The following is a 23,631-nucleotide window of genomic DNA, read 5'->3' on the forward strand; positions in this document are numbered from 1 at the left end:
AATAATGGTAGTGAAGCACTAGAACAGATTCAGAGAAATGGTGGATGCCCTATCTCTGAAAACACTTAAGGTCAGTCTGGATGAGCCTCTGAGCAATGTGATCTAGTTATAAGTGTCCCTGTTCATTCAGGGTAGTTGTACTAGATGACCTGTTAAGGTCCCTTGGAAATCAGAATCGGTTACGAGAAAATAAGATGAAAAGAAGTTGTTGGTTTATAATCATCCTCTCTTCTACTGTAAGAGAATGAGAAAAAAGCAAATGCATGCTTTTATTCTAATTCATCAAAATCTTCTGAAAGTATACAATAATACTGAGCAGGTGGTCAAATGAAGGACCAAGCTGGGTTGGCGGATAGGGCAGATAGTAGCTCTAGCTTCCTGTGCTCATGTCCAGTTTATTCATGTCCTGGGGATCTATATCCCGTACAACTGTGACCTAGGAAGGCTATCATGAATGGACAAAGCTGCCCTGGAGAACAGGGGAGGGCAAGCAGAGCGTGTGGGATTAGGAAGGCCTCAGGGTGAGCATCGCGCTCTCCTTCGATTTGATCTGTCACTCTGACCTGAGCTCAGTCAAGTCACCAGCATCACTGGTATCTGAGCAGTGACTGAGTAGTGGCACCAGCACCAGTTAGTGAGTGATCTGGGAACTAGGAGAGGTTATAGCATGGAGGCAAGGCCTGGAGGGCCAGATTTCATGGCCTGCTGCTCCTATGGCTGTACCCTCATGGAGTGTCTACCTACCCACTGGGGCCCATACTAAAGTCCTTGGAGCTGTGTTCCAAAATGCTTGGTGAGGAGCCAGTGGAGGGACATTGTCCCAGTGCCTCCTGACCCATGCTTGCCCTCAGAACCATGCCCTTGGGCAGTGAGTCAGAGTGGTATTGCTAGCAGCAGCAGCACCATGGTATTCTTGGGCTGTACTGGCACAGATAAAAGTGAACTAGGGTCTCCTAAAGCAGTCCTAAAGTTGGCTGGTAGAGGGGTGGTTGAGCTGCAAAACAGCAGCTGTCCCTCATCACCTCAGGGCAGGAAAATCAAAGGCAAATGTCATCAGAGGAAGCATGGCATCTCCTAGTTAACTTCCTTGTGCCAGTAGTAGGCTTGTTGGTAGTCCAAACAGAGAGATGTCAAGTTGTACTGCATGTGCATAGACTACCACTGAGCCCCAGCAGCCCTTTGGAGAACTCGGTCAATGCACATCACTGCATTTCAGTGTACAAATGTGGATATTGACTGCATTCCACTCTGTCTCTGTGGAATCCCAGGGTGATCTTTCTACTCCTTCGTGTGCACCAGATTGCACTGTGGGCTTTTTGACAGGACCCAGCCACCACTCTGGTTTTGATGCACCTGAACATGGTATATACAACTATGTAACAGATTTAGCTTTTTAAGGGACTTCATTTCTATTCTGTTCTTTAATGAGTTGCAGCCTGTCCCTGTCAGATGCTGGAGGATTCTTACTTCATTTCTCAGTTGCCTTTTGCATGTGGCATATGTTAGACTTGCCTCTGTGAAATATAGTCTTAACAGGAGATAATGAATGAGAACTGCATTTTCTGTCCTATGTCATCAGTGCTACGTCATCATGGGCATTGAATGTATGTTTATGGAGTTACATCTTGGGAAGTTATAATTTCTTGCTGCTGCCTACATTAGCAGTAATGAGAGATAATGGATTTTTACAAGTACTTACTGCCTTTCTGCATAGAATGGTGATTTTTTTTTTTTTTTTTTTCAGGAGATGTCAGTAGGACTGTTTGTTTGAGCCTGCTGTGTTTCTGCCTGCCTGTCTGATGTTGCTGAATCTTATCCAAGCTGGCAGAAGGCATGGTGCTGTCACTATTCCAATTTCTTGGTAACGCTTTTTAAATTACAGAAATTTCATAGAAAATGTATTTTGTTGTGCTAAAGCAGCAAGTTTGCTTGCTCTGGTACTGGCAGCTGCTGTCCAGCAGCAGAGCTCTCTTTCGTTACCTCCAAACATTTCTCTCCTGCGAAATGGAACTCCTCTGTGTTGTTTTGTTGGCACAGTTTTTACAACATGCGGAGAGAGTCTGCAGGTGAAATACTCACTCAAATGCGTGGTTTGCAATTGCAAAGCAATTTCTTATTGTGTACATGCAGTTAATGGTTAGGAATCGTGGGAGCTACTATGCTAATTATTAATATATTTAACTCTTGCATCAAAACTTCCACAAAGTGTTTGCTTGCTCCAGATTCATAGAATCATTTAGGTTGGAAGAAATCCATAATATCATCAAGTCCAACCATCACCTAACATTTTACAAGTCCACCACTGGACTATGTCCCTAAGTGCATATCTGCACAGGTCCTAAGAACCTACAGGGGTGCAGGCTCCAAAACTCTCCTGGGCAGTCCATTCCAACACCAACCACCCTTTTTGTGAGAAGAAATTCTTCCTGAAATCCAATCTAAACCTCCTCTTATGCAACTTGAGACCATTTCCTTGTGTCCTGTCACTTGTCACCTGAGAAAAGAGACCAATGCTCTCCTTGCTGTAATCTCTTTTCAGATAGTGGCAAAGAGTGATGAGACCTCCCCTCAGCCTCCTTTTCTCAAGAGTAAACAGGTTCAGTTCACTCCCTCAATCCTCATAACTCTTGTTTTCTAGTCCCTTTACCAGCTTTGTTGCTCTTCTCTAAATGTGTTTCAACATTCAATGTGTCTTGTAGTGACTGGCACAGAACTGAACACAGTACTCAAGGTGTGGGCTGAGTACAGTGGGACAATTTCTTCCCTAATTCTGATGACCACACTACTTACTATACAAGCTGGGATGCCCTGAGTCATCTTGGTCACTCCGCTGGATTGTGTTCATGATCGATGCTGTTTGTTTCTTGGTTTTGCCGTCTTTGCATACCCCCATGAGAATAACAAGTGTATGACACCAGTGTTTAGAAGGTTGCTTCACACTTAAAAAGTAAGACTGTTTAGGTTAACTACTACTGTTGGAATTCAGTTGACTTAATTTCATTCTCTTGAATGGTGGCTGCAGTTTACATCTTCTGATGAAAAAATTTGTTTGTATGTTGTAAGTAGTAGAACATCTTGGTCAGATGATATGGTCTTTTCTTCTGAAGAATAGTAATCACTGAACATAATCCACTTCTCAATAGTAAACTTATGAAAATGTAGCAGAAGCTGCAAAAATTGCAAAGAGATTGACAGTTGAAAAAGTATGCTTGTTCCAAATACTACCTTCTTATTCACAGAAGCTGATAGTAAGCAGCTTAAGTGTCTGTTCTTTTTGCTTTTAACTCGTTTGTATGTGTTAAGAAAGCTTCATTATATGGCAAACAAAATGATCCATAATAGCTCCGTAATAACTAGGGGGTGAAAACTAGTGTACGTGGAGATTTATAGTTAGTTTTTTTTTTTTGTATCCTTCATTTCTGTAGGGCTTCATTTTGAGATGTAACAAAACCTTCTGACCGATCTTTTTCCGACTGAAAGAGGAGGCGCATCCAAACAGTAGGGTAAAATTACTGAAAATACGAAGATGTGACCTTAAAATAGGAAAAACAAAAGTTTTCAATACGAGTTACAGAAGAAAGAATATTTACTGCTAGGAATGGGAGGGTCATGGAAAGAAGACTGGCTCTGAGAAAAGGACAGTCAACTGTTTTAACAACAGCAGAGACTGCAAGACGGTATTCATGGCACACATTCTAATATCTGCATGCTGCTTTGAAAGTATGGAAGTATTATGACCATTTAAATTTTAGAGATAAGATGAAATGGAGTAGGACATGAAGAAATGCTTTAATGAGCTAATACTTAAAGCTGTTCTGAACATCTGGCTGTGGGCTTGTAGTTGCTCAGTTGTTAGAGACTACATAGTAAATGAGATCACAGACCTTCATTTTTCTGAATTTTCTCTCCTGTTTATTAATAAGTTCTGTCCCTGTGCATTCCTGCAAGCTTTCTTCACCAGTGCTAGTAAATCAAGCAAAATGTTCTTGTGTAAAAGGATCTACAAAAATACTTAACTCACTCATTCTTAGAGAAGACTACTAGATCAACAAAACCTTCTCTTATATGGAGCTGGAGGGCAGTGATGCATATGTTGATATCTTGTGAGTATTTATGTATATGTGGAGTAACGTGCTTTCGAATCTGTTTTTCACCTAAAACTAATGAGCATTAAAAATTAGATGTACAAACTGTTCACTTAGTAAGATCTGTGGAGGTGACTGGGAAGCACCTGAACTTGATGTTTTGATACCTTTTATGCATTGCAGACAGTGTTTCAGAACATCACAAAAACACAGAGCCCTACTGCGTTTAGCTGTCTTTTAATCACATTTTTGCGTTCTCCCATGAATGTGTTAAATCTACTTTTATAGCTCTGATTTCTTTTTTTTTTTTTTTTTGGAGCTCAGAATCACAAGGTATCTTGGTTTTACATTTCTTAGGTCTTCATAATTGTTCTGCATATAAATTAGGTTTGCGCATAAACTTAAGAAAATTATGAATTCATTTGTTCCAACTATGTAAAATACACTGAGAACTCATTACCACTCTTAGCCTAACTACATTCAGAGTAGGGCATTTTGGTTTGCAGTAACTGTATAATTAATTTAACCTTTAAAGTTGGCTTTTACTATTCTGTCTTTTAATATGAAATGCAAGAAGCAGGATGTCTAAGCCATCCAGTGTAAGGGGACTAAATTATATCCTTGTTCACTTAATTGAACAAAGCATTTAGCATTGTACTTATGTTGACGTCAATGAAATCATTCCTGTTTTGAGAGTTGTCTTACTTTTTAAGTGTCTTACTGACTAGGAATGACATTATTCTCATTCTCCAAGTTAAGAATGTGATTACATGCTTCCCTTGTTTCCTGAGTTGAATTTCTTAGTATCAGCGAGGTAGTGTAAGAAAAACAAAACAGAAAAACGACATAGCGCATGTGTTCAGAGGATCCTATCCGTAAGTTCCATGAGATTTAACTGGTTCTAGATACTGCTGTTAAGCAATTAGTATAAGTAAACTTATATGTGCGATAGCTTTTGATAGAACAACAACAAAAAGAAATAAAAAATGTGCAACAGCACAAGAAGCCTGAATGGCCTGGGAACTCTTCTTTGTTCTGTCTTAGAAGATAGAAAGTTGGGAAATAAAACTATGTCTTCTATGTCATTCTTCTGCCTGGAGGTAGGTCACCAATGTAAAAGCCCACTTGGAATTATGTGGGAGACCATTTCTGTCAATATTTCTCTGTTGCTATTTGCAACAGTTTCTCTTATGCAATGAAAGTGGTTGGAGAGGAAATGCATGTTACAGATTGGTATTTTTTTTATGTTTTAAAAGGTTGCATTGTAAAGGAACAGCTGTTGGTCTTCGTGTGGAACTTGTAAATCTGATTTAGTCTGCTCTGCTCACAGTCTTTACAGCCAGGAGTAAGAGTACAAAGGAAGACAGTTCCCTAGTGAGAAGTTAATTTTCTGGTTGGACTTCCAGGAGTCATGCTTTTATGAAAATGCTTTCAGTGTATCTGATTGCTCAGAAGACAACCCTAGCTTTGAGAGTTACATTTAATGCTAAAGGAAAATAATAATTACTACCTTAGAAGACATAAGGATGGAGGTTGATTGTAGGCACTTTCAAGCTGTAGAACTTTGTTTTGATTGAAGTTAACTAAGGCTTACCAGAGATATCCAGGAACATACAGTGAAAACCTTACCTCGTAAGGTTAACTGTTACCTGATCTGATCAGTTCTGGAGATTACTGTTTAAAACTGTTAATAAGTTGTGATGGAGGTGGATCCAGGTAGCATATCTTGGCTGAGAGAAGCGATAAGCTTTAGAACAAGAGGCAATTGTAAAGGATGTTTAGTTGAACATATAAAGCCTTGTGTTGCTTATTTATTCACTTTTTTTTTTTTTTTTTTTTTTTTTTTTACTTTTTAAGCAATTTGGATAAAACTAGACTTAGTCATCTGTTCATAGCAGCCACTATACAGCTTTCCTATACTAGAAATCAAGGGATATCTCCCTTGATATAAGCACTATTTCCCCATACATATTATTCTTCCTTAAGGGCGGTTTTTCCTCCATGTCTCATCTCCTTTACCTTTTCTTGATGCAGTACTGACCTGAGTGCTAACTCTTTGACACTAGCAGCAGATAAGTTGCTGCTTCTTCATAACATACAGCTGACTACTGGAATTGTGATATGTTTGTAAGGCTTATTGTTGGTGTGAATAATTCTATCAAAGATGTATGTGTACAAAGTTGTAGAAAATAATTTGAGAAACGGTTTTACTTTAATAAAATTTTCCTAAATATGCTGTCATCCAAAGACCTTTGTTTGGCTGTTTTAAAATATGAGATCTAAGCATGAAGTAAAAAATGTTTTTTTGTATAAACTGTTTATGGTATAGTACTTCATAGTTCTCTGGTAATGCAAGAAGACTTTTATAAGGCCTTCTCTTCATCTAAATGTCTGAAGTTGATTTTAAAGAACAGAAGTAAAATACCTGCGTGACAGATCAGTATGATTCTCCATGTAATTGACAAGGAGGGTTCTCACAAGTGTCTCAGTCGCAAAGCAGTTATTTGCTTAGAGCTTCTTAACCTCCAGTTTTCAAAATGATATTCCAGTTTTTAATGTGTGTGCATAAGCAGGGGGTGTGTATTTCTGGGGATTACTTGCTGTGGCACTTTTATCTTATGAAGTGTGCCATACTTTCTGTTCTTAAATAGACTCACTGCTATAGAAATAAGTCTCGCAGTGTTCCCATATTGATTAACGGCTCACAGTAACAATTAGAGTGTATGAATATATTTAATTGTCCTGAGAATTTTCATCTGGGGTTTTCTTCTCTTTTATTGTTTTTTATTAGTGAAAAGATGGATGTATTAGACTTACTTGAATCCAACTTTGAAATGATTGTATTTCAGCAAATGAAAAGGGGAATAGCCTTGAGTCATGGCTGAGATTTATGGAAGTCTTCAGCAAAACATAAGTATTGTGATTTATTTCTAAATTTAGTGGATTTATTAGTAAAGAAGTATTCTTCCTGCAAAAGTTATGTCTAGTAAAATACTTAAACATAGAAACTAAAGCAATTAGTTAGCAATTAAAACTACATATCAGGGTTGGAAATTATTAATGTACTTAATATTCTGCCCCATGAGAAACACAACTTAAGTCTGGTGATGCCCGTGGGGAGCAGGAATCACGTTAGCAAGCTGTGACTAGTCTGAGAATTTTCAGTTCATCTTCTTTCAAAGCATGACTTGGGACTTGTTGTTTTCATCTGTTTATCTTCAGGGAATTTTGAAGAGAGCATTTTCACTCCTGTTGCTCTTAATGAAGTATTATTTCATGATAACATAGTCAACAACTGCTGTTCTTCAATTATCTTGCTATTCATCCAAGACCAATCTGTAAATCTGCTTGAAGTTAGGCAGGGTCTCCATGATTTACTTTGGTGAATACTATTAACTGCCTTAGTGTATTTGATTTCTTAAATTCTTCAATTTATTTGGCTCTTCTGGCAGAGTTTTTGTTGCCCAGTCCTTTTCCAGGTAAGGATGGAAGGTGGCTATGGATTCCTCTGTCTTGGTGTTGTTTTTAACAGCAGCTTAAGCAGACACTTAAGTAAAAGTAGGAATGAAGGTCATGGATCTTCAGTACTGCATGATGAATTCCTTAGGGATTTGTCAATTTTCATTACAGATGATTTAAATGATAGAAATAGGTTTCTTCCTGCATTGATCAGCATGAAAAAGGGAGAGACAAACAAAACCCAGCTTTCATCCACTAAAACGGGGAGTTTGTGTACTAGGGTTAATTAGCTAGTACATGTGCAAGGATTGTTTTTGCAAGAGTGAAAGAAAAACCGCCAATGGGGTGACTGAGGCTTATGGAGGGGAGAGGCCAAGTGTTTTAAATCAGCATGAATCACTTCAGTGGAGCCACATAGTCCATTTTTAATGCTGTTAAGGTCACACACTTAGCCGGCCACAGAGAAGAATAAATGACAGTTGCTGTTGTTGTCATGGGCAGCCATGTGCACAGCAGAAGCAGGCAGCTCTTGAGACTGAAAAGCAGCCAAACTAGGAAAAGTGCAGGAAGCTTAAGAATAAAAAATAAATTGCTGAATGACAGTGAAGTTGTGATTCTGGAAGATAAGAGGAACAGACAAGGGAGGGCGTGGAATGAAGGCATTCAATCCTACTGGGGCCACAAAGGGCTAAGGCAATTGTGAGATGGTTGCTTGAAGGCAGCAAGAGATATGAATTTACAATATATTGAATGACAAGTTTTGGAACAAATGCATTAAAGCAGAACTTGAAATCACTAGTGTCGACACAAATGAGCTGGATTGTGCTTTAAAGATGCTTATGATGTCTTGTGAGCCAGCAGAATATTTTAAATTGTTGTTTAATGAGAGAGCTGATAGAGGTGCTCTGGATGCCTGTGGAAACTTTACCGTTGGCATTTTACTTTGCGCTATAGGCAGATGTAATGTTGTGACAGTGTAGTGTTGGTATAAAGTTAGGGCCGTGTTACTTCCTGTATTTTCCTCATGAGAATTGCGACTTGCTTAAGCGATGGTGAGCTGTTCGACTTCATTTGCAGAGTAAGAAGCTAGCAAGGAGTCTGTCCTGCTTCAGTGTCCTGATCTGGGTGAAATGCTAGCTCTGTTGTGTATGAGTAAGTGCTCTTGTGGGCACATTGCAGCTGGTCTTCCTGCATGAAGAAACGGGAAGGTTCTTGATGGCTTTTCTTTTTAGGATTGTCTTAAGTATTTATTCATACATAAAAGTAAGGAAAGACTGCATGTAATAAGGAACAGAATGTGTACACACAAGTTAAAAGTGGGGCTTAATCTATTCAGCTGTTAATTAAATCACCGCCTGTAAATGAGCACTGAGTAAATCCTGTGTGTAGCGTGAGATCTGAACTTACTATTCTTATTCAACTTTTCATTGAGCAAGATTGTCTGTTATCTCTAAACATTATACGAATGCTTCTGTTTGTATTGTGGATAGGGAGGACGATGCTATTCAGCCTGGTTACCAGACTGACATTTCTCTGTCTGCCAAAGTTATCTCTCAATGTTAATCAATGTGTTTATGTATGCTGTAATTACCATTTGCACTCAGTGACCTAAAGGACTGGATGGCATGGCATTTGAATCACAAAGCAAGCATAAGCTGTCTTTGAGACGTAGTCTTTCAGATTGTTTACAAGTCTTCTCTGATTAAGCTACGTAAATACTGTGAATAGCAGGTACTTTAAGAAATGTCTTGTACACTTTTCCAGAATGCAGATAACAAATAGGGGTCAGAGATGCAGTTTCCTCTGATCCAAAGAAGTGCACTAAAAAGCAGGCACACAAGTATGACTGTGACCTCACTATGGTAAGATGCTTTCCTTTTTTCTGACCTATTTGTGTCTGACTGTGAAAATCAGTTGCTTATCTTCTTTACATAATTCAAGTTTTGCTAGTAAATGATCCCAGGTCTTTCTGAAGAGTAACTGGTTGCAGGGTGAATATGAAGACTACCCAAAACAATGCTTCACTTATGTCTTAATATTTTATATATTATAGTGAAATTCTTTGAGATACCTTTTATTATAGAATCACCAAGGTTGGAAAAGACCTCTACTTTCATGTAGTCCAACTATTCACCTACTGCCAACATTTCCCAGTTAAACCATGCCCCTTACTACCACATCTAAACATTTCTTGAACATCTCCAGGGATGGTGATTCAACTACATCTCTGGGCAGCCTGTTCCTGTACCTGACTATCCTTTCAGAGGAGAAGTTTCTCCTAATATCCAACCTGATTGAGCCCTGGCACAACTTGACGCTATTCCCTCTAGCCCCATCACTAGTTAAATGGATGAGGCTGACCCCCACCTCACCACAACTTCCTTTCAGGTAGTTGTAGAGAGCTGTAAGGTCTCCCCTGAGCCTTCTCTTATCTAGACAAAACAATCCCAGTTCCATCAACTGTTCCTCATCATACTTGTGCTCCAGACCTCTCACCAGCTTTGTTGCCCTTCTCTGGATGTGTTCCAGGGCCTTGATGTCTGTCCAGTAATAAGGGACCCAAAACTCGACATAATACTCCAGGTGCAGGGGTTGTTGTGGCCAGTGTGCAGGATCCGACTTGGTCTTGTTGAACTTCATCCTGTTGGCCTCAACCCAGCCTGACTAGATCCCTTAGTAGGGCCTTTCTACACTCATGCAGTTCTGATGCTTCCTGCCAGCTTGGTGTCATCTGCAAACATAGTGAGGATGTACTCAATGCCCTCATCCAGGTAACCAATAACGAGATTGAACAGGCCAAAACGCAGTACCAACCCTTGAGGAACATCACTCGTGACCAATCACCACTTGAATTTAACTCCATTCACCACCACTATCTGGGCTTGGCCATCCTGTGAGTTCTTTACTCAGCAAAATGTGTATCTGTCCAAGACACGGGCTGCCAGCTTCTCCAGGAGAATGCTGTGGGAGACAGTGTTGAAGACTTTGCTGAAGTCAGGGTAGACCACATCAGCAGCCTTTACCTCATTCAGCAGGTGGGTCTCTGGATCACAGAAGGAGATAAGGCTGGTTAAGCAGGATCTTTCATGAGCCTTTCATGAAACCATGCTGCTTGGGCCTGATCCCCTGGTTGTCCTGCACGTGCTGTGTGATCCCACTCAAGATGACCTGTTCTATAAGCTTCCCTGGCATTGAAATCAGGCTGACAGGCCTGTAGTTCACTGGGTCCTCCTTACGATCCTTTTTTTAGATGGGAGTTATGCTGGCAAGCCTACAATCCTTTGGGACTTTTCCGGTTGGCCAGGAATGCAGGTAGATGCTTGAAAATGGCAGAGGTATTTAATGTACTAGATATTTGAAATTCACATAGGAAAGAGCTATGCCCTGCAGGTTTCTAGAGTTCAATTTGCCTATTTGCTTCCTCAGTGATTATGAGTAAATAAACAATATGACTTATTTCATGCTAATGCTTACTTCCTAATTTAAAGTCAAAAGAGAATATAGATAACATTTCTAGTTTTCTTCTTTGAATGTTTGTTATAGTTTTGATTTAATCCAAGCACAGGGGATAGGAATTCAAGATTTATAAAAGCTGTCGTTCTTTTTTGTACTTGAGCAGTCAGAACTGGAGACAGTGGTGTTGATGTATGTGTGACTTCAAGTTTACTTCCTCCAAATAAATTTGCTTTCTTCCTTTGTTGCTTCTAAAAGCACTAATACTCCGGAAAAAAATAAGCATGGACTCCTGAACTTGTGACCTGAAGTATCTCAGTGCTTGTATTCTGTGGCAGTTTTTTTCTTTTTTCTTTTTTCCTTTTTCCTGATAAACACACACAGTGCAATACAGAGAAGAAAAGATGTGTTGGATTGTATGCATGTGTAGACACGAGGAACTTTGTAGAAGTTCAGCTCTATATATTGGTTAGTCTTTCTTGGCTTATAAATAACTGTTGAGGAAAAATCTCTTAAGTGATTGCCAAGATCAGTCTAGCTTATGAAATCAGACACAGAGAATACAGCTGTGGCACCTATTCCACAATGGGTTTATAAAAGGGTTTATACGCACAAGTTTGTTTTAAATGGAAAATGAGTATTTTAATGGATTTGATGGGTTATGTAAAGGAAAAAAAGCAAAATGAAATAAATATGATAGAGACACAAGTGAGATAGGAACAAAATTTGGTAAAATTGGAGTAATATTCAAGGCAGTAGTGCTTAGCTGCTTAGTAGTAAGTGTGGCTTACGCAGGCTGTCAAGCTGCCTGCTGTGCTAATGGGCAATTCATCATGAGTGCATGAGCTGCACCAGACTTCTGTTGACTGACTGAAAATGAAATGTATTTATTTTGTATGTGTTTATTTGGGAGTTAGTTCAGGTGCTTGTAGTACCCCGGGGTCAATGTCATATCTGTGCAAGTCTGGAGCCAAGTAGTCCCTGCCGACATCTCAGTGGTGCAGGAGACATTACACGACAATCACACGTGTTCTCTGTACAAATATTCACATTAGTCCTGTGTGTTTCATTTAGTAGATGATTCCTGATTCAGTATTTTTGTTCTTATTTTGATTAAAGGTCAGGGCCCTTCAGGTATTTGTCATTTAGCTTCCCATCTAGACTTCTAGATAGCTAATCCTGTTTTCAACTTTGTGTGGAAGATACTGTATACTATTCCTAGGAGACACGTCTTTAAGGAAGAAATCTTTAGGTAAGATTGGTTTAGAAAATGTTTAGATGTAGTATTTTATAATGGAAAAAAAATTATAGGCCTACACATGACAATTATTTGTTGAGTAAGCATCTATTAGATTTTAGTGTGGACATACACTTATGGTAATGGTAAAATTCATGTTTCAGGTCCTAAATTTGTCTCAAAGACTCTGAGAAGTGCATAAGGCGTTAATGCTTTGTTGTATATGCAATCAGTTAAAAAGCAGAACGACTGCTCCATCTACTGGTGTCTGAACACCCCAGCCGGAGCTGCTCTGTTAAATACCTTGCGTGCCCTGGCACTGCTCTGTGAGTAACTCTCTGCAGAAGGGAAAATTAAAAGTACTGGGGTTAATTGTTCAGCTAACGGTCAGCCAATAGATTTCTCTAAAGACACTGGGTAGTGTTTAGATGACTTTAACCCATTTTAAACACTTGTACTTCACTTTTTCTACCTTTACTAGCTGGAAGTCATTTGTTTCTTTTGGTAAGGTACAACTTAGAAAGTACAGAGCATGTTGTAAAATTCTTACCTTGTTCGTTTACATATTTTGTCTAATACTGTGTGTTTGGATTGTTTCTCCTAAGATCTTTTGTATGGGAAGAAGTATAACAAACTTGCCTTCGTGTTTTTTCTTGTAATGAAGTACATGACTTCAGAATATTTTTTGAGATTAATCAGAAAACTATATATATATTTTTTTAATTTTCATTTGTGCAATATGTAGGTGCAGAGCAATGCGGAAAGAAACTATTTACATCTGATTAACTATTAAAATTGCTAAGAATGGGGAAAAAGTCTTGCTCACATACTGCCTCACGCTTTGCATGTTTCTTATTTGCATTGGTTTGAACATGGAAGTGTGGTATTTTGGAGCTGTAGCCAAATACTTGAGGAATAGCAGATCGTGGAATAATCCACAATAATTCTGACTGCTATTAAGTGTTTTAAAGATAGGTTACTTTTTTTTTCTCATAATATCATACTCATATTATACCACATGAAAAATGCATCAAAAATCCATCCCATAAAAAGCAGAACTGGACTTTCTAGTGTAGTAGTCAAGTCACGTCAGTTTCAGCAATATTTGGATTTTTTAAATAATAATAAAAAATAACTTAGGAAGTAGTAGTTTGGGTATTTATTTAGTTACTTAATGAGCAAAAATTAACATGTTAAGAATGAATCCAAATGCACTTTTCTTTCACATTACAAGCATAATTTGGAATTAAAAGATTCTAGGGGGGAAAAAAGGAAAAACAGTTTCAAAGCAAAGGGAAAAAAACAGTATGTGATGTTATTTCTGGCTAGTTGTATTGGTAGTGACTCAAGTTGTATCATGTAGTTGCTTTCTAACCTCTATATTAAACATCACTCAGACTATATTTTGACTCATATGGTGTGAAGGTTGTGCAAAATATATGTGTGTGCATATATAAAGATGTTTTTAAGCAAGGATCCTAGACCTGCCTGTCTTGTTTTTGTAGAGCCTTCGTGTTTGCTTGACTAGTATTGACTAGTATTCTAGCTACTGTTCTAACAAGGCTGTTGTTTCTTGAAGGTAAAAGAAGCTTTGTGATAGGTTCTAGAATTTATGTGCAGGATCAGAATAGCTGTGATTGTTGTAGGAAAAGTCCAGGTTAATTGACAGATCAGTCTGCAAGGGCAAAAGCTATCTGTCATTCAAAGATATTTTTCTAGTGTTTTCTTTTTCCATTATTTTTGCTTTTTAGGAACTTTGTCAGTAGAGCTAAGAATATTGGATGTAGATATTTAGTGGCTTGGTATAGAAAAAACATTTTTCTGTGTAGAGAATAACAATGTAGCTGAACTGAATTTCACTCATTAAGATTTACTGCTATAAAGTAGTAAACACAATTAAGGTAAATGTGAAGACTGAAAGGGAGCAACACCTCTTGAATTTAGTAAATAATAGGACACAGATGGCAGTTTATAAGCGTCCTGTATTAAGGAAAGTAGTCTGTTTGTGTATATCAATGTATATCTTTTCTATATTGCAAGTAGAACAGTCATTTTGACTCAATGCTGAACTTTGGCATTTAACATTGTCCCACATATGCAATTAAGCATTCCTGTATACATGGTTGTGTTTGTTTTCAGAAATGTTTTATGATAGTCATTGTTTCCCTAGAAAGAACGGTAAATGTTTTAATGAGCTTATAGTTGATTATAATGAGCTTATACCTTATTGTAATGAGCTTATTTAATGCATGAGGATTTCTGCTGCCCGGATGATAGAAGTGTTGACAGCCTGTGTGTGCTCTGCCTTCAAGAGGCAAGGAAGAATGAATGAGCAAATATCATTTATGTTGTCTGCTGTTAGAGGAAAGGAATTCAGTGAAAAACTGCTACTACCTGGGCAGTAACATTAGGATTGGTTGATAGGAATAAAGTCTATTATTATTTAGACACAGATTTCTTATTGCAAATGGAATTACAACACGAGCTTTTTTCCTCCTTTTTATACTTCCTTTGACTCTCAATTGAGTTCATTTCCTAATAATACAGTAGGAGGGCTTGATCTCCAGTGGGCTGATACTTAAGATGTGGGCCTGAGAGCAGACAATGGGAGTGAACAATGATTGATTTGAGTGTAACAAAGTCTATAGCAATTTAATATTTAAAAAAATATTTGGCCTATCTACTGCAGCTGTGAAACTACATTATAAAAGTTCTTTTCAGTGATTATGATGTCTTATGAAAATACTAGGAAGGGCCTTCATAGTCTTGTTGAATAATCTTTTGTTGTCTGCACACATCTGTATGCCTGCAAGCATGTGTTTATGAAAGCAAATGAACGAACAAACAAACAAACCACCTACACCACAATATATCTGAATTAACACCATATATATCTGAAGGTAGCGAAAAACACAGAGATCTGTGTGGAGAGGGCAGATGGGGCTGCATGGAACTTTCTGACTTGTTTTCAGTAGGTTCGGTTGTGGGCAAGTGAAGAATGTATTGCAACATAAGTCCTCACATGAGCTGATGGCCTGGATCCTCTCTGCTGCTGCCAGTACTTTTGCTCTTAGCATTGTAAACGTGAGGGACCTTACGTATCAGAGGCCTTGTGTCACTTGGTTTAGTTGATGCAGAGCTATTTTGATAATCTATTTGTTTGTTTGTTCTAGTGATTCTGTCCCTTAAGACAGGGACAATTTAAATTTGTGTCAATTCAGTTGCTGGACTTCTGTATTATCCAGCTCAGGTTTTAGCTTGTAATTGTCAGTGTATTCTGGAAATCAGTGGCTGTTTGCAAGTTATGTCTCCCTTGATAAACTAGAAAATGTAATTCATTCTTGATGCTACTTAAATTGTGGCTGCTTGATAGTACACATTCAAACTGGAGCTATTCTGACAGAAGCTGTCTACTCACAATCTCTAAACTTAATCATTACTCTTACTTTTACAGTAACATAGTATAGATGTAATTATAGGTACCCATATGTATGAGTATATGTTTGTATGCGTATACATACACGCTATATAAATATACACGCCATTCATATGTATATTTTTTGTTGCCACGTAAAGCATATTAATTTGCTCATTAGATGAATGAATTTGTTTTTGTCCTTGACGTACAAATACTGCTTAGATAAATGATCTGGTATTTTTTCCTAGGTGCTGAACACTTGCAATTGAAGAACTTGCAGTCAAGCGTTAGACCTCTTTTGTTCTTGCGATCGTATCTGGTTTTATTGTTCTCTCAGTGGTCCTGTCACTCACCACAGTAGTTTAATATGGCAGGAACCAAAAGGACGAACAACTGTTGCGTATTTCTTAAAGATTAGTTTTATTGTAGTATATCTGCAGAGCTGTTAATACAATATTTTATTGCTTAATTATTAAAAGACACCAAACGCGTGTACAAAACACATATTGCTGATTATTAAAAACCTGCAAAAGCATCTGATTTTAAGCAAGAAAAAACAACTTCAAAAGGGTCTTACACAGCTGTTAAAATGGAATTTTAAAGTTCAAATCTATCAATCTATGATCTTACATTTTGACAGTGAATTGCTAGAACTTAACATTCTCTAGGAAGAATGGGTGTTGGTGAGCGTGATTGCAACACTAGCATTTAGTTTGCTCAAAGATGGTGCCTACTACCTTTAGTAGGAGCACATAAAGGAATTAAAAATCCAACTCAACAGAAAGATGGAAAACATTAAACTTTTGGTAGTGCATTTTTCTTGTGAAAAAGAATGTTTAGGAAGCCAAAATCATGTTTTAATTTATGCAGAAAAATCAGTCTCTTTTCTGAGAGGTTATATTTTATCGGCAGGCTTGTTCTAAGAACTTGCGTAACAAAGGATATTTGGGTGAAATATCTGTGTATCATGTAGGTTTATACTGTTACTCAGTATGATATGCATTGCATAATGTATACAATTGAATATCTTGTGTAGAATGTTTTGAGCCACATCTTTGCACGGTTACTAGGATTTTGGTGCTGCATATCTAACATAACTGAAATTGTGATATAAATAATGAGATGGAGCTGTACGTAAGGTAGATGTTGATGTCTCAAGTGTTTTGACTGACTTAAAATTTGTTTACTTGGCTTTTAGACTGAATTATTATTCTGTCTCTCTTTCTCACCCCAGATTAATTTCTTGGCTGTGAAGTAGTGTGAACACCTCGTGCCCTGATGGGGGACTCAGGATCCAGGCGATCGACTCTAGTGTCTCGGTTGCCAATATTCAGAAGAAGTATTAGCCGGAGACATGACTCCCTCCCTTCTTCGCCTTCCTCTGCCAGCGCTGTGGGTGTGCACACCTCCTCCCCATCCAGCACAAACTCCAGCTCAGGGAGCACAGGCAAGCGCCGGAGCATATTCCGAACTCCTTCCATTAGCTTCCATAACAAGAAGGGGGGGGAGCAAAAGCCTGATGCCGCTAGCCAGAATGTTAACATCTCAAATGGTGCCCAGCCCTCTCTCAGCACTTTTCAAAAACTGTGCCTGGAGGAACACATTAAAAGCAGAGGAAGGCATTCGGTTAGTTTTGGCAGCTCGCGTAGCAAGAAGATAACAAGATCTTTGACAGATGATTTTGAAAAAGGAAAGGAGCCTTCAGCTAATAAGAATGTCTTTATAAATTGTATAAGCTCTGGCAAAAATGAGGGTGATGATTCTGGCTTTGTGGAGGAACAGAGCCGCTACTCTGTCAAACAGTCCACACGAAAACTTCTCCCTAAATCTTTCTCATCACACTACAAATTTTCCAAACCGGTTCCACAGAGTCAGTCAGTTTCCTCTGTGCAGCAGACTGGCTGCATGCTGGAGATAAAATCCTATGTTGAAAGTGAGCCAGTGATTGCTGCATCCTCCTCTCCATGCTCAGCTGAGGTGACAGAGTGCATGGGGAGTGCTTTGCAGTCTCCACTGCTCTCAGCTGACCTCACGGCTGTCCAGACCCCTTCTGACTTCATAACCTTGACGGAGGATTCTGTATCAGAGGTTGATGCTCTGCCCAGCAGTGGGAATGGAGTGCTGCTAGCAGAGGATTTTGGCCACAGTGTCTCTACCTCTCAGATAATCTTTAATCCTATTGCTGTTCCGGTGAAGGAAATGGATTATATGGGAAGTACTTGCCAGTCTGCTGCTGTATCTCCTGCAAGTCATGCAAGCTTGTGTAGTGTTGAATCTAATAGCTTGCGCAAAACTTCAGCTGCGAATCAAACAAAAGTATCGTTGCAAGCCAATGAACTACATGTTACAGATGCCAGGCACAAAGGAGAAATGAACTCAGCAAAGGTGGATTTAGAAACCTTTGCGTTACAGCATAAAGAAGAACTGGGAATGCACTCTCCAGCAGCAAAGGAGTTGAGTGGGGACCGAGAGGAAAGCATGTTTTCCAAGCACAGCAGAGAAACAATTCCTATAACGGAGCCTAAGATTATTCAATGTTCTGAGCCTCGGTCCTTTAAAACACAGCAGGGATACGAAACAAACTATCCTAACGGTATGTACTCTGTTATTTAATTGTGAGGTTTGATGGTTTTGGAGTTGGCTTGCTTTCTTTTTCCCCTTAGTTATGTTTTAGAGATTGTTTGGTCATTAAGTATGTGTTTAGCATTGTCAGTGCTATCTAGAAAGATGAAAAGTTATGAATTGTGCTTTAATTCAAAAGCAAGCTTAAATCAGAATAACAAAAGGTATAAAACAGAAGCCTTTGTTTCTTTGGGTTTCATGTTTTACTATGTAGTAATAATGACATACATCAATGATGTTGATATCTGTTTTCCCTTGATAGAAAATGTATTAAGCAAGAATATTGATTCTTGTCTCGTGTTGAATGGGTATTCTGGGATTTTTGAGGCATGCATAATTTGAACTTGAGTCGAAGACTTGTGTTGTTTGACAAAGAAAAATTGCCAAAAAATAAACCTCCTTTAGCTGATTATGAACAATAATTTACTTTGTATCTTGCAATACTTGAGGTTTCAAAAGTTCTTGATATTCACATGCTTTTATTGAGATGATGCTGTAAAGTAGTTTGACGGAACTACTACTGTTACGGTAGCAGAATACAATAATATATTGCTGTTGCTATCTGAAATATCATTGTGCAGATTCTCGTTTCACAGACTGTGTAATGGAGAATGTTAACTATCAGCTGGGTCTTTAGCTTTCAAATACTAACAAGATGGAGTGAATAAACTATTCCTCAATCTCAGTCTATAGAAAATGGTAAATGCAATCTCAAAGGAAATCATTCGCTGCTCTGATTAAAAGAACTATGTTTAATATCAACCTGAGATGTAGTGTCTGATAACTTGCAGAATTTCAGTCATTTTGGCTTTGTTTTCCATGCGCTTCAGCCTAGATCATGCCACTTAAACACAGGCATTTGTTGACTTTGACTTATGCCAGATTTCTACAACTGTCTTCAAGTCTGGTCAGGAAAGGCTGAATATTATAGAAGCTGGAAACTAAGTTTTAAGCAAGCACAAAGTTCCACTTACGGGACAACTCTTCTGAATAATACTCCCTGTAATTCAGGAGGAAACAATTATTTCCTCTTCCCCTAGACTATTACATGTCTATGGGACTGGAGGGATCTATGTGAGGGTACTGAGGAAACTGGCAGAAGTTCTCACTAAGCTACTCTTCATCATTTATCGGAAGTCCTGGTCAGCTGGACAGGTCTCAGATGACTGAAGACTTGCCAATGCAAGACCCATCTACAGGAAGGGTCGGAAGGAAGATTCTGGGGAAGCCTGACCTCAGTATTGGAGAAGGTTATAGAACACACCATCTGAAGTGTGATCACACAGTTTTTGTGGGACATCCAGGGGGATCAGGCCTAGCCGGCTTTGCTAGTGTCCTGCCTGACCAACTAGATCTCCCTCTACAGTGTTGCAGTCATGAGGGGACCTGCATTGTGGATGGGAGAAAGGTTGTTGACGTAGTCTACCTAGACTTCAGCACAGCCTTTGACATGATCTCCCACAGCATATTCCCGGAGAAGCCTGGACATTTACTTAGTCATGTAGATTTTAAGCAATCGGAAGCAATCTTACTCGTCAGTTGTTTTTCACTGTACTGGATTGTTGGGCATCTTGTTCATAAATGGATACATAATGTTAGATTAATCCCCTAAATTAGCTTTCACGAGAGGAGACCTGTTTATCTTGAACCTTATTCAGGTGGGACAAAAAAAAAAGATGTTTAAATTTAAGTATGTTATCTGTTCTGAGCACTTTGGCTTGTCTTCTTTGGCTCACTTGTGAAATGGGCTTACACTTCTTAATCTGATTTAGTAGAGTGAAGTCGTTATAATGAAAAACAAGGAGTGTCTCAAAATGATCAGTTTCAAATTGATTGTGTATTTCTAATCATGCATCAGCAATTGTGTATTTAATGTGTATGCCTGTAAGACAGCTAACTGATGTTAGAGTGTGATAGACTTTTGTAAATGAACTTAATATTCAGTGAAACACTCCAGCTAATGCTGCGCAATTTAGAAATCAATGATTATTATTATGGTTTTTTAATTCGATTCCAAATGCACTTTTTTTTTCAAATTTGTGTAGTGAAGGATGTATTAGAAATTAGCAAGGGATCAAACATTTAAAGTCCCCTGAAAAAGTGCAGAAAATCCTGCTATGTGAAATAAAATGAGCATAACAAAAGTTTGTAGTGTTCAGAAAGAAGTAATTAAAAGTACTGTTATTGTTGCCTACAGACAGTTTTGAACACTGAATAGTATTTAAAACTGGGTGCCAATGTTAAGTATTTCTGTACACTTTATGTAACAATAAGTACTTTTTTCTTCCCGGTCCGACGGCAGATTTCAGTGGTTGACAGCATCATAAATGTGACTCAAATGCCTGACCAGATTGGACATGTAATGCATTTCTTAATATATGCCTATATAGTTTTATGTGATAGTATTTTTTCTTTTTGTAAAGCTGTTAAGGAAATGTTTGTTCTCTTGCAAAAGGCAAAAGAAATGAAGATTTTCACGTGTGTTACATTTATTATGTGTCACAGTTTCAAGTGTGACAGTGCAAGGGGACCCCTTACTCCCCTTTTGGGGGAAGGGAAGAAAAATGATCCAATTAAGATATGAAGGGATAACAAATTTACTACAAATGGTAAAAGAATGTAAGGTGATAATAAAAAAGAGTTAAAATTAATAACTCAAATGATTGTGGAGAAGAAGGCTATTACGTGCTTTTGCTTGCCGGGCTGCTGGAACCTGGAAAAAACTTCACCCCTGTCACCAGGAATCATAAGTCATCTGGAAACCCTTGGGAAATGTAGTACATCTCAGTGTATATTCCTCTTGGAGAATTAGAATTCATGTGAAACTGCTATAGAGAACATGAGACTAGGAAGTACAGCTCCACAGTGCACTATGTATCTACACCCAACAGCCTGTTGCATGATGAATGGAATGGAATGATACTATGGAATACCGATATCACCAGGACGTTGTGCTATTTTATTTTCCATTTTTCCCCATCTCTCAAGTTGTCATAGCGCTTGAAAATGTGATTTTTTTCTCCTCTTTTCCAGTGTTATTTTAATTAATGGGATTTGAGGTCTAGGATTCAGCCTGCAAGATGAGTTTGGAGAGCATGGATGAAGAGCTGTGATATATGTTTCTAACAAAGCTGTGACCTGGTCCTACAGAAGTTAGGGACAGGATAAGACAGGTTATGTTTTTTGCACCAGGGAATCAGTGATTGTTTTTCTGATAGATTTTACTGGACAATAGTTTGGAAGCCTCCAAGAATGAAGAGAGAAACGAAGGAAAGGCTATGCTTTTATTTAGTTAAATAGGATCTGTTTTCTACAGGATACCTTATGGAAATTATCACTGTTACAATCTTATAAGATTCCTTGCTAAGCATTTTAAGTCAATGTTTTCTGTAAGAAAATATTTGTAGAGGATAATTCTCTGTAACGCGTGCTGATTGCATGTCTATTTGTAGTTGATCTTGCCAATAGCTTCAGTCCATACCGAGAAGGCAGATTTATTGAGAAGAGACTCAGATCATCCTCGGAAGGCACTGCTGGAAGCAGTCGACTGATCATAAAACCGAAGGATAGCAATGCAGAAGAAATTAACAGCCTACGGAAGCAGAGAGCAAGCTCATCCTCCTCAAAAATGAACAGCATGGTGAGTTGATTGCTGTGTGTGTTTTCTTATTTCACTTATTAGTGCAGCTATATTAAACAGCAAATTTGCAAGATGGTAAAAAGTAACTTAAATGTGGATTTGAGCTTCCAAAATGTGGTTCAGGCTGAGCAACAGAGATGAAAATTGTTATTTTTTTTTTTTTTCAGGTTGTTACACTGTAGAAAGTATTGTACATTTGCAGTGAAGAGCTTGTTGCAGTTGTGCTTTGTAGATTTGCCTGGGATAGAAATACTGGGAGAGTCAACTACAGCAAAATTCAGTGTGAATATTGCTGAAATGCAATACAGTGGGCAGCATTTTGAGTTTTACTGTTGTAGTTATTTCACGGAGTCATGCACAATGAGAATGAGATGAAATTGAGAAGTTTTGCAGTGAGGAATTTGTTCGTAAGGAAGCTCATTATGGAAAGGTTGGATAGTTCCTTTCAAAACAGGTGAGAAAGTTCAGTGCTTTCACCCTAAGAGCAAAGTAAGGATGGAGAGGAAATCTTCCCTTCTGAGAACTCTTGAAAATCCCTCAGACTGGGAAATCTATGACAGGTCAGATTGATGTGTATCAGTGCTTCTGAAACTTTGTAGGGTGAAACAGTAATAATATCAGTCCTTTCCTTTTATGGGCTGTCCTATAGGAAGTGAGAATGAACATTTTAGGATGAATGGAATTTATATGTGTGCATATACTTTCAGGTGAGAGTTTAAAAAAAAAAAATAATTAACAAAAATACAAGACAATGGCATCCACTCTTCAGCTTATATAAATCACTAAAATAAGTTGTGCAGCTGTTCTGAGTACTTTATTTGATATTCTAATTGAAAAAAGAAAGATTCATTGACACTCATATTTGAAAATTTTCTAGAGAAAGGAAAAAATCTGGAAGTTAATTACTCTTGCCCAGCTCTATAAAGAGCTTTTTTTTCCTCTTTGGTTTACTTAAAAGTACTTAACAGCCTTTGTGTTGTTATGGTCTAGCACCATTCTAAGAGTCTCTGATGCAAACACAACTGCCTTTTCTAAGAGAGGTTTTATTTGCAGTTTTTCAAAAATGTGAAACTAATTTGTGCAAGCTCATGCTAGATGTCCAAAGCACATTATTCCAAAACACCATGATTTTTTTGCTTTTGCAGACAGACACAAAAGCTCAACAACTGATACTGTTATTTAGGTTCTGTTTATGACTGTGTTACCTTGCCTGCCACTGAGGGTAGCATGTTTTTTCTCTCTCAAGGAAGCCTAAATTTTATCCCTGTCAGATTCGCCCGTACTGATTCCTGTTCAGTGATTTAAAAGTAGGTCCCGAAACAATTAAATAATGTAGTATGAATTCCCCTTAAGGAAGCTGTTGAATTGGGGGTTTTCTTAAAAGATTGTGAAGTTTGTCCTTTGGTTGTGGTAAATCTTACATCTAAATGTGCTATCTAAACATTAATTCATAGACTTAGTAGTTCTGCTCTCCTATGGCAAGAGAAAATGACATCATTACAGATGACATTTTTACTATGTACAGCCAATGCACAATAATTTTATATGTTGTACAGGTTTTTATGGCCTATGTACCACTGTCTTGAAACACTCAATTGAAACAGAATTACTTGATGTCTTTTACATGAACACCTGACTCACTTTGTACGACCTGTGGAGTGTGGATTACTTACTTGAATGACAGGATTATTCCTTCCTCAATACTATCATATTGTGC

At 38.2% G+C, this 23,631-nt stretch overlaps 1 protein-coding gene across 6 annotated transcripts in view; it reads left to right on the forward strand.

Annotated features, from left to right (window-relative positions):
• Positions 1-23,631, forward strand: part of CCSER1 (coiled-coil serine rich protein 1) — a 623,472-nt gene that overhangs the window by 49,002 nt on the left and 550,839 nt on the right. For 3 of the 6 annotated variants that reach the window (XM_085222270.1, XM_085222273.1, XM_085222274.1), the window contains exons 2-3: positions 16,887-18,245; positions 21,727-21,914. In XM_085222270.1, coding sequence (XP_085078396.1) covers positions 16,931-18,245; positions 21,727-21,914 — 1,503 coding nt within the window. In that variant the 5' untranslated portion in view covers positions 16,887-16,930. Of the gene's footprint in view, positions 1-1,744; positions 1,862-16,886; positions 18,246-21,726; positions 21,915-23,631 lie in introns of those variants that run through there. The other 3 variants (XM_085222271.1, XM_085222272.1, XM_085222275.1) reach the window with 3 other exon arrangements.

Source organism: Meleagris gallopavo, chromosome 4 (assembly GCF_905368555.1).
Source record: "Meleagris gallopavo chromosome 4, MGAL_WU_HG_1.1, whole genome shotgun sequence".
NCBI classification, from domain to species: Eukaryota; Metazoa; Chordata; class Aves; order Galliformes; family Phasianidae; genus Meleagris; species Meleagris gallopavo.